This window comes from Hydra vulgaris, chromosome 03, assembly GCF_038396675.1.
Source record: "Hydra vulgaris chromosome 03, alternate assembly HydraT2T_AEP".
In the NCBI taxonomy this organism is placed as follows: domain Eukaryota; kingdom Metazoa; phylum Cnidaria; class Hydrozoa; order Anthoathecata; family Hydridae; genus Hydra; species Hydra vulgaris.
The window spans coordinates 7,324,418-7,336,920 of record NC_088922.1 but is presented as its reverse complement, the minus strand read 5'-3'; the positions used below and the strand labels follow the sequence as shown (position 1 = coordinate 7,336,920).

The window sequence follows — 12,503 nt, the reverse complement described above, 5'->3', positions numbered from 1 at the left end:
TCAACTCTAAATATCATACAACAAATACGGGCGTCCGAATGTAGAAAAAAACAGCAGTAATAATAGATACAACTTTGAGGAGAAGCTTATTACTTAACCACTACACAAATTAATCTAATTTTAATGTACTTCATTTCCCCCTCAGAAATTCATTGTTCATGTGTGACTATTTGGCAAATTTATATGCCAAAGTTTTTAAATAACTATTATCCAATCATTATGGGCGACAAAAACATTTGTTTCAGTTTGAGAAATAAAAGGAAAATATACAAAAAAGAAAGAGAGCTGAAGCCAAAACATGAAAAAAAACAAAAACAAAAAAACACATAAAAATGAAATTAGAAACTATTTAACAATATGTTAACTTGTTTTGTTAGTGACAAAGTTGTATGTTTGTAAGAACAATTTAGCTGTGCAATGAATAGGGTTTTCCTTTGAATTAGATTTATTTGAGAAAGATTGTATTACATATTGTAATATATACTTTTTGTGTACAACTAAATCCTGGAAACATGAAGCATAAAGGCCATAGAACCAAGGAAAACTATTCAACAAAGTGCTCAAAAAAATGCTTGACTTGAGCAAAAACAATTGCTCCTGCTAAGAAAACAGTTCAAGATGACAAAAGTTGTGTACAGGAATTTAACTATAAATATATATTTATTAGTTCTATTTAAAAAAGCTCTATTGGCTTTTCATTTAAAGAAGCATCGAAACATTAAAAATCTAATTTACAATTTTTTCTATTTTATCTTTTACTATTTTAAAAGTTTAACTGATTTGCACTTAATTGCAGATTTTTTTAACTATACACTGGATAAGAGCTGATTTCTTTCAATTTAAAACAATTTACCTAAGTTGAATCTTTGGTAGAAATAATATAATACCTTTGCTAACCAAGCAGCTAGCTCCCATTCACCATATGTTTGCAAATATCTGCAAGCATCTGTTCCCTTGTCAACCAAGCACAGTAATTCTGCCCCTTCTATTAAAAAAAAACTTTTTAGAAAAAAATTAGAGTTTTTAATGTTACTAAAAGTTTAGAAGAAATACCTTTAAGCTTTCCACTAGCTATGAGATTTGTAGCAACTAACTTAATTGTACTTTGTGACACACAAGACAGACTGACAGTTGCAATTAGACATGCTCTATTTATAAAATATATAGACATTTACATTATATAGACAAAGCTTATTTATAAATTTCAATATTAAAAATGGTTCCACATAAGAAATTATTATGCTCAATCTAAATGCACCTCAAGAACTTTAGAGTGTTAGATTTACCTAAGTCATAACTAGTTACCATAGTTACCTCTGTTTATTTCAATAACAAAATAGTGTTTTAATGGCTTATGCAATTATATTTTAAAGGTTTCTCAAACACATTTTTTTTATAATAAATTTATCTTTCCAAGGCTGTGAAGACCATTACAAGTGAGGAGGCTACAAGTTTTTTTTTTTGGTATACATTTTTTTTAAATTGCTGTTACAACCCACTTTCAAACCTTTAAGTCCAAAACAATAGCTTCAATAAACTTTGATGAACAAGACTGCAGTGCAAAGAAACAAGTGCCACACTACCTGCGATGTAGTAACAATCAATCTCAGAATTTCTTGTTAATGAAGCAAGTGCACTATACTACTACATTAATGTTGCCAATGTGAATCAATAACTTACCTAAGTTATTGAGATGCATCAAAAATACTTACAACAGTTTATGTGCTTCTTACCTAAGTGCATCTGTATAATAATTAGCATCACTAGGCTCATTTTCCAATAACACATGAACAGCTCTATCACTCTGCAATAATAAAAATTAATAACACATGAACAGCTCTATCACTATGCAATAATAAAAATTAATAACACATGAACAGCTCTATCACACTGCAATAATAAAAATTAATAACACATAAATAGCTCTATCACTCTGCAATAATTAAAATTATTAACACATGAACAGCTCTATCACTCTGCAATAATAAAAATTAATAACACATGAACAGCTCTATCACTCTGCAATAATAAAAATTAATAACACATGAACAGCTCTATCACTCTGCAATAATAAAAATTAATAACACATGAATAGCTCTATCACTCTGCAATAATAAAAATTAATAACACATGAACAGCTCTATCACTCTGCAATAATAAAAATTAATAACACATGAATAGCTCTATCACTCTGCAATAATAAAAATTATTAATGATATAATGCAACTTAGTTAAAAAAACTAAACAATGTAACTAACTTAATTAAAAAAACTAAACAATGCAACCAACTAAATTAAAAAAAACTAAACAATGCAACCAACTTAATTAAAAAAACAATGTAGGGTAGAGTGGGGCATATAGGACACTTGAAACAAATGCTAGTTGCATATAAATAAATCATAGCTAACACTGTTTTTTATAAATTTCCTAAATATCATAGATATAAGAAAATAAAAGAGCAAGCAAGTTTTTTCTAAAAATAAGCTATGACAGCAAAAGTAACAAAACTCAAGACTAGGAAAGCTTTTACATTTTGCAAGTGGGTGGGGCAAAATGGGATAGTTAAAAAGCAGCAGTTATTCGTTGATTGTAAAGCTTTAAAAATGATAAAAAATGAAAGCATTTTATCATTTGAACATGTTCAGACATTAAACTCTTAAAAAAGTAACATACCCATACAAACTACATGTCCATACACTCATATATGACGAAAAAAGAAATAACAACTAAAATAAAAAAAACTTTTTGTGTTTTATTATAAAATACTCTTAATACTATTGTTCCAAAAATAGGGGAAAACTAGTATATATTATTAAATTGGTAACTACTACTAAATTTAAAATTAAACAAAAAATATCATGAATCACATAAATCACACATTAAATATCCTGAAAATATTTGGAAACATTTTTGATGAGCTGGCTTATTAGCAATATGCCAATGTATAACAAATTTAAATGCTATATGTTAATACTATATGTTTCAGCAGCTTTTCAAATTCTAAGCTCCTTTTTACTCACAGCTAAAACTGCATTTCATCCCATTTTGGATGATTGATCTTCCTTATTTAATTTCTTACCATCATTTTTAACTTTAAACACTAATATTAATCAAAGTTAAGTTATAAAAATAACAACTTCATTGAATTTATTACTAATATAGCTTTTCTAATTAAGGAAAATAATATTTTAGATTAAAAATAAAATCATTAAATTGTAAACAAAATGGTAGTATTAAAATCAATTGAATAAATAACTTCTTGTCCCAATATGTTGTCCCGATATGCCCCACAAAAGTCATTTTACTGAAATTAATACTATTCAAAGAGTTCAACTCCAGATCTTCTTTTAATAACAGATTTTAAAAAAGTAAAAAAAAATACTGTCTGAAATTTATAAACTTTTTATAACTGAAGCAAATTAGTAATAGTTCAAGATAAATCTTTTGTTGTTGTATCGCTTAAGAAAATACATAAATTTTGTTTTTGGCTAACTTACTGATGCATTTTGGTACTTTTAATTCGATATTTTTAAAAGTAATTTTTTTTTTTACAATAATGAAGCAAAATAATTTAAAATATTTTATCAAAAAAAAAAAAAAAACGAAATTTTTTTTTTTTTTAGCTGAGATTATAAGGCTTCAGACATAACTGCCCCGTTATGCACCAATGTTCGGATATGCCCCGCTCTACCCTCACTAACTAAAAAAACTTCAACTATAATTAGTAACTTTAGGCATAATTAATTTTTAATCAAACTAAAATCAGTTAACTAAATTTTAAGAATAACTAAAATTAATTGAATAAAACTTTAGATGTCCAGAGACAATGGAACAAAAGTAAGTGCTTCAGAAAAATAGAGATGTAAAGTGTGAAAAAAAAAGTGAACTTCTACAATACTTTTGATTTAAGTTGACAGCATACTTTTTGAAATAATACCATTAATACCATTTTTTATAAATAACATTAATGCCAATTAATGTTATTTATAAAAAATATTCAAATTGCACTTTCTTTTTAGCAATTACTTTCTCTATATATTGTGTATCTTTCTATATATTGTGTGTCTTTTTAACCTATTATTACTTTATTTCTTATTAGTTCTTCAGTAAGACTCTCTCTCTCTCTCTCTCTCTCTCTCTCTCTCTCTCTCTCTCTCTCTCTCTCTCTCTCTCTCTCTCTCTCTCTCTCTCTCTATCTATCTATATATATATATATATATATATATATATATATATATATATATATATATATATATATATATATATATACATATATATATATATATATATATATATATATATATATACATATATATATATATACTAACATATCTGATATATGTATAATACAAATTGAGATTTAAAAAATAAAATACAATAATACGAATTGAAAGTAAAAGATTACCTTTCCCACCAAAATTAGCTTTTCTGCACATAATCTTGTATGTTCATAAGTTGCACGATGGCTATCAAAGAGAGCTATTCTATACAACTGAAGTTTCTAAAAAAATTAAAAATAATTTTATTAAAGGGGTTATACCACTACCACTGCTTCCCAAAAAAATATGTTTTCAAAGCATTAAAATTATCAGCATAGAAAAAATCACTAAGTTTTATAGATACATCTTTTAAATGTTTTGTACAATACACAAATTTAAGTATAATTTTTATTGATTAATAACTGAAAATAATTGCTTATATTCAAAACCATTAAAAACAGGTTAAAAATTCTGTTTTAAAAGTTTGTGTATACTGTTATTTAAAAGTAGTTTAAAACTTTTTTTGTTTAAGTTTTCAAGGTTCCACTCATAATGCCATTTTCTTATTTAAACATGATATTATGGAAGATAGGCATTTTCTTACAAGCAGAGTTACTTCCTAATGTTAATCTAATATTATTGCAGACTAATGGTAGAACACCATTGTTAATTTTATTTAGAGACTAATTACAAATGATCTAATATCAAACTAATGGCATAAACACCATAATTAGACAAATTAGTCTCAATAAATTACGTCAATTGTCTTATAACTTGTTTAAATTAAACAATTTGGTAGAGTATTGATTTATAAAATTTTAAAAATCTAATACAGAAAATACTAAATAAAAACGTTTTTGTACAAAATGAGTCTGCAAAAAGCAAGATCTCATTCAGAAAATAGGAGATGGATGTGTTTCTGTTGTGTCAATAAAGACAAAAAATGTCTATCTTTGGAGAAGAATGATTCATTGATTCATCTGATCAAAGACTTTGTGGACCCTTCATTCAGTCTGAGCCTAAGTCCTCATCCGTCAAGAATATGCGGAAGCTGCAAGACAAACTTGTATTTAAAACAGAAAGGTAAAGCTATCAGTAAAGCTGTGGAGACTTCCTGGATCAATGGTTGTGATCAAATTAAAAAGTTGGGAAGAATTAAACAAAAAGATGGCAACTGCAATTGTGCTATTTGCAGCTTAGGGCAATGTACTATAAGTAGTAGTACACTTAATCTTTCTGAATTCACCTACGTAGAATCTGAAAATATTAAATTTGAAAAAAGAAATTCATTTTGCTCAGAATACTGTCAAATTGTTGGTCCTGGTATTCGACATCCTTGCAGCAAAAAAAAACTGTTCAAAATCTTCACGCCTTAATTACTTCAAAGAATCAAAACATCGCTGACAGAGTTTTTTCTTGTACGCTAAAAAAAATATCTGTTGTTGGTGATTGTAAAAAAATTGCAACAGGAGCAAAAGCTCTTCCTGTTAAAGTATACAGAGACTGATCACCTATAAGGCATATAAGAAGTGAAACAATCATGAACTTGAAGATAAACCATGATCTTCCAAATTGTGCAGTGTTAGGAATAATGAAGGAGATAAGAATATCAATAATTTTACTAACATGGTGTTCATAAATATGATATTCAGGTGGTGGAATTATTTTGATAATTTCTTCAGTCAATTTCTCATCTAACAGACATGGATAAGTAACATTTTTAAAATATTGCATCTGTATACGAGATTTGTTATCAAATTGGTATTTTTTGAATTCATCTGCCAGTGATCCGAAAGTCCTTAGAACTCCTTTTTCATCCATCGGCCCATCACAATAGCAAAACGAGTATTTTCCACCGTGACCCTTGATTATAGAAAATAACTTATAGGTATTGCTTACTCAAAATATAAAATATAAATGAAATATGATTCTTACTGATAATCCAATGATGATGTTGATCAATTTGAGGTTAGAAGCCAAGGTAAACTTCAATTGATTGAGTTGAAGGAGTTGGAAAAGTGTTTTCAGATTGTGATGATTCTCTTCTACGTTTCGAACTATGCCTAAGATAATCACTTTTTTGACCCCGGTGAATTTCTGGTTTCTTGATTGAAAATCTAATACTGATGGGTCAAACACATTTATGACAATCTTTAGAGATCCCTGCCCTCCATCAATACCAACAGGCGTTGGTATTGATGGAGGGCAGAATTAAACAGAATTAAAAATATCCATTTTTCTGAAGATACAAACTTCAGTTACGAGCATAGATAGGTCAGTACAATAAACAATATCTTTTTCAAAAAAGTTTTTACCGATCTTGAGCTGACATTTTTTCACATTGTAAAACCTATTTAAGTAGCGTGACCTGTTTGTAACTTCAGCATAAGTGTTCTCCTGTATTCCAGATCGTCCAACATCTTATCTCCTTATCTATTAGCTAATAGATTTTTGACAAGAAGATAATTGCAACTATTATTTTGCTAATATTTATTAAAATGATAGTTTTTTGCTAAAAATTACGGCAGTCAGATCACAGGGGCAGGGATACCCTTGAAAAATGACTCCTGCATCCCCCTGGTTAAGGAAATTATTTTTTGAAAAAAAAAATTATTTATCTTGAATTCAAACATAAATTGTAATTAGGATTTAAATTTTATCAAAATATATTTTGGCGCTCAAAAGATACAGCCACATAAAGTTTAGGACCCCCTCATTATTTGAAGGTTTTAAATATTTAGAAAAATGGTCAAAAAACAAAAAAGATGCGGTTTTTAATTCGTTTTCAACAGTTTCTATTTCATGTCAACCTGCTCGAAAGAGTGGTTTAAAAAAGTCTGAAGTAAAAATAACTTCAACTTAAAACCTCTAAAAACAAGCAGTGTCTGGACCATTGGAAAAGTAAATTTAAAAAAAATGCTTGGCAGGAAAGGTCTAAGTACTTTTATTATAACAAATTATAACAACAGTAATATAAAAATAATAAGCAATATTAATTTTTAAACAGCAATAACTGAATATATATGCAAAGACATAAAAGTTACAAGCAGTTATATACTGACAAAACGTAACAACCTACCATGAAATATAGAACGTAGAAAAAAATAAATTAATAATAAACGGAAAACCTTTTTCAACAAAATTAACAAAATAAAAACATGCAGAATCAAAAAAATAAAAAAAGTTCTGTTCTTTATGTTCATAATGAATAAAAATATAAAAATAGAAAACTAATCATATCATAATAGTAATTATTACTATTAACAACAAAAAAGATTATTTATATATATATAATATATATATATAATATATATATATATATATATATATATATATATATCATATATATATATATATATACATATATATATATATACATATATATATATATACATACATATATATATATATACATACATATATATATATATATATATATATATATATACATATATATACATATATATATATATATATATACATATATATATATATATATATATATATATATATATATATATATATATATATATATATATATATATATATATATATATATATATTAGGGTTTACATTGCAATAAGAACGCCTATCCTGTCAATCATAGATCGACACACAAAAAAAAATTGTTCCCAGATATTATTTATTCAGATATACTAGAGGAGTGGTTAGAATTTACGTTGATGTAAAATTGGTGGTCACCTGGTTTTCTGTATGGCTGGAAAGTATTTTCTGACAGGGTAAACGTGATTGATTAAGTATACAATTTTAAAGTTGGTTTTTATTTTTAGTTTTAGATTAAACTTTTCCTTAAAAAAAATAAACAATATTTTTTCTGATTCTCTCACCTTTAAAGATTGTTGGTATAAACATTTTTTTTTTTTTTAAATATCTTCACTTCCAACAAGGCTGCAAGCAACCACTAATTAAAGTTGGAAGTTACTAAAAGAGAAAAGATGAAGATTGTAGAGCAAGATAACGATTGACGGACGACTTAAAGGATTGCAAATTATATGAATCAGGAAAGCAAGATGAAGCGAATTCCAAAGAACTGATGTTTGAGAAAAATAACTAGACGAATAAGAGTTTTTAGAGCACTTAGGAACAGTCACAGAAAAAGGATGAGACTTAATTGAATGACGAGTAACACGAGAGTGAATTTTAGTAGATGGCACAAGAGACGCAAGCTCTTTAGAGCAGTACCCAGTATTATAGAAAAGAGAAAGAGAAGCAACAATGTGATAATGGTTGGAGGTTGGCTACAAGAGCAGGTCCAACTATGTTTACAATGCGTTTTTGCACCTTGTCTAAAAGAGAAAGGGCATCATTAGAAGATCCACCCCAGATATGGCAACAGTATTCCATACAAGACCAGATTTGAGATTTATAGAGATAGAGAATAGAATCCGAAGTAAGAAAGTGTCGAGCTCGATAAAGAGATACAACCTTAATAGATGCTAACATTGCAACTGATTTGATATATGGTTCCCAAGAAAGATTGGAAGTAAGAGTTAATCCTAGAAGATGAAAAGTAGATGACTCATTGAGTACATCACCGTTCATAAATATAGGAAGATCTAACTTATTGTGATAACATATGGCTTAAAAAAAAAGAGTTTTATCTGTATTGAAGTTCACCAGCCACTGTGAGCCCCATGCTGTAGCAGAAGTGAGATCCTTTTCAAGCTCAAATGCCCCCTCCAAGCAATCAGAGAGTGTTGGTTTCTTATCATGACAAGAATAAATGGTAGTATCATCAGCAAACAATGCCACCTTAGATGTGAGAGTAGCTGGAAGATCGTTAATGTAAATAAAAAAGAGTATAGGGCCAAGGATAGAACTATAGGAATACGATAGGAACTATAGGAAACAATAGGAACTTCTGAAGTTACAGAATAAGAAGAAGAGAGCTGTCCCACGAGGACAACTTTTATACTACGAACATAAAAATTTCTTTTAATACAAAAGTAAAGCAAATCCTCCGAGACTTTCTAAATATATCTAAGAAATCAAAAAAAAAAAAGGATTTTCAAATTCTATTTGCATGTGAAAAAATTACTGATAGGGCAGAGTCATTTAAACTCGGAAGAAAGTTGTGTAATCTTGGTTTAACTGAAAAATATCCTATCATTACCTCATCTTTGACATCATCATTATATCATCTTTGAAATTATTGAATAAACGAAAAGAGCTAATATCAAAATGCAGCCACGAAAACAAATATTTTATCTGCAATTTTAACATAATCTAAGCTGTTGTACTTATATACAAAAATATACTGTATTGTTGTTTTTTTTATATAACTTTTTAATGTCGTTTTGGTTGTTTCTAACATTTGATTATAGCATAAAGCATAAAATTTTGAGTAATGTTTCGAGTTCCATGGTAATTATTTAACTACTCTTCTAATATATATATATATATATATATATATATATATATATATATATATATATATATATATATATATATATATATATATATATATATATATATATATATATATATATATATATATATATACACACAGTGGCGACAAAATAAATAGCACAGATTGATGTTTAATATGTAATGAAATATTTTCCAGAGATCTGAGTTTTTGAGATTTAAAATTTTTTAGCCTACTAAAGTGTTAGTTTTAGAAGATAACATTATTGAGTAAAAGAATAAACTAACATTATAAAAAAAAAAATCCAATCATATAAATGATTTAGAGGTACAGAATAAGAGGGCAATTTAAATAGCACACCCTGTTAAATTATCATTTTCTTCCTTGGCTATAAAAATCATAAGTTCTTTGTATAAATAGTTAAGAAAACTATATTTGAGGTAAATTAATATTTAGTGGAGTATCCTTTTGAGTCAATAACTGCTTGACAATGACAGCCGATTGACAAGATCAATTTTTGGCATTGTTCAGGCATAATGGCATTCCAAACAGCCTTTATTTCAATCCAAAATTGATATAAATTTGCTGAAGTTAATCGATTTGTTTCTGTCAACTTCCTTCCACAAATTTTCTATTGGATTTAGGTCTGGTGACCAGGGTTGTTACGACATAATATGTCTGGCAGATCTGTCAACATATTTTTAGACATATCTTCTGCCGACATAAAATATGCGCTCCACATATTTTCTATAGACATATTTTGACATAACTTTATGTCTGAATTATTTTCTGCTGACATAAAATATGTCAGACATATTTTCTATCGACATATTTTGACATAATTTTATGTCTGAATTATTTTCTGCTGACATAAAATATGTCAGACATATTTTCTATGAACATACTTTGACATATTTTTATGTCTGAATTATTTTCTGCTGACATAAAACATGTCAGACATATTTTCTATGGACATATTTTGACATAATTTTATGTCTGAATTAATTTCTGCTGACATAAAATATGTCAGACATATTTTCTTTTGACATATTTTGACATAATTTTATGTCTGATATATTATTTTATTTCAATCTAACAAATTTATTGCGCATTTCAGCTTAATTTAAAGAGTAAAGTGAAAATAGTTTAACAAATTTGTTGCTTTTTTGCAATCAGTTATGCTTTATAAAACTTTTATTTTAATCCCTATAAGCAAACATCAGTTGTTTTATAAAGGTCTTTTTCTGCCCTTTTTAGCAATGCATCATTTGATAGTAGTGACTAATATTGACTAGTATTGAGGCATCATTTGATAGTATTGATTAGTATCGATTAGTATTGGTGATTTCCCTTATAAGGATTTAAAAACCATCTCAAGCTGAGTTTTTATTAATGAAAGTGGTTTTTATTAGTATGACTAAACTTAAAATTATTCTTTTGATTAAAATATCAATAGAAAGAAACATTATCTAAAAAATGAATAATTTATTAAATGAACAAGTGAAAACTCAATTTGAAATAAATAAAGAAGGAGGAAAATGTAAAATGTGCAAAAAATTTTACAAAGGCAAATTAAGCAACCTCAAAGATCACCTTCTTCGAAAACACAAAGAAAAAGCCGACGAAATTGAATTAGTTGAAGCTACCCCAGCTACAAGGCATCGAAATGACAATGAAATTCAATTAATTAAACGAATCAAGCTAGAAGTTGATGTAAATCAATTAATTAGAGAAATGATTCGATTAATGATGCGCCGTAACTTGTCCTTAGCATCAACTGATGAAATCGGACAAATGTCTTTAGTAAAAAATGCACTCAAAAAATTCAATATTTTTATAAATTGTCACAGCATGAAACGCTACATTCAACATGCATGTTAAAATATTTTTTCGCTAATAAGAAACTAAAAATGTTTTTATGTCGTTGATGTTTGATAGTGCGTCGCGATATGGAAGAAACGTGTATGGAGTTAGTTGCAGATATATCAAGGACAGGGAAATAGTTGACAGAACCCTGAGCATAATTACTCAAGAAGGTCAACAGTTTGGTGAAACTTTGGCTGCTCAATTGGAAAATGTGATTGGAAAAATTGGAAAATGTGCTAATGATATCTACACAACTTGCACAGGTCAGGGAATGAAGGCTTCAAATATTCTCCAAAATGCACAAGATCAAATGAAAGTAATCCTTGAAATTTATGGTGACGAATTTATAGATTTCGAAGACGAAGAAATTGATATTGGCGCTTTAGAGAATGAAGAAGGGAATTATAGTGAAGCCTACACTGTTTGCGTTGAAAAATCGGTAGGATTGTTCTGTTCAGCCATGTTTTGTGGTGCACATGTGTGTCAGCTAGCTGCCAAGGACGTAACGTCAATGTTTGAAGATGCATTAAATAATATAAAAAAAGGTTGCTATTGAATCCAAAAAAATAGCATATATTCAAACATATAAAAATTTAAAAAAGCCTCGTATAGACATTGCACCTTGTTAGGATTCCACTTTTTTGATGATAAAAGATTTTCATACCAACGCAGAATCATATCAAAGGATAAGATACGACAAGTTAAAGTTAAATGATGCATCATGGAGCTTAATAGATGAATATTTCAACGCATTTTTACCAATACATTCGGCTATGATGGATTTTCAATCACCAAAATTATCAATGAGTGAATTCTACGTTCGATGGATTCAAATGAAAATAGAAATCGAGAGTGAAAATGAAAATAGAAGAGAGTGACATTAGACGTTGAATTCAACATTCTTGCTTACTGGAAGAAAAATCAAAAAACAAAATGGGATCGGCTCTATGAAATTTTGCAAGTAGTTTACGGTGCAGCGTTCTCCAGCG

General features: G+C 27.9%; 1 protein-coding gene across 1 annotated transcript in view; it reads right to left on the bottom strand.

Moving 5' to 3' along the window:
* The window catches only part of LOC100198607 (WD repeat-containing protein 11), a 70,016-nt gene that overhangs the window by 5,164 nt on the left and 52,349 nt on the right, over positions 1–12,503 (bottom strand). Inside the window, exons 21-24 of the mRNA XM_065792215.1 lie at positions 4,406–4,501; positions 1,734–1,804; positions 1,054–1,148; positions 888–985 (exon numbers count right to left, since the gene is read on the bottom strand). Of these exons, the coding sequence (XP_065648287.1) occupies positions 888–985; positions 1,054–1,148; positions 1,734–1,804; positions 4,406–4,501 (360 nt within the window). The remainder of the gene's footprint in view (positions 1–887; positions 986–1,053; positions 1,149–1,733; positions 1,805–4,405; positions 4,502–12,503) is intronic.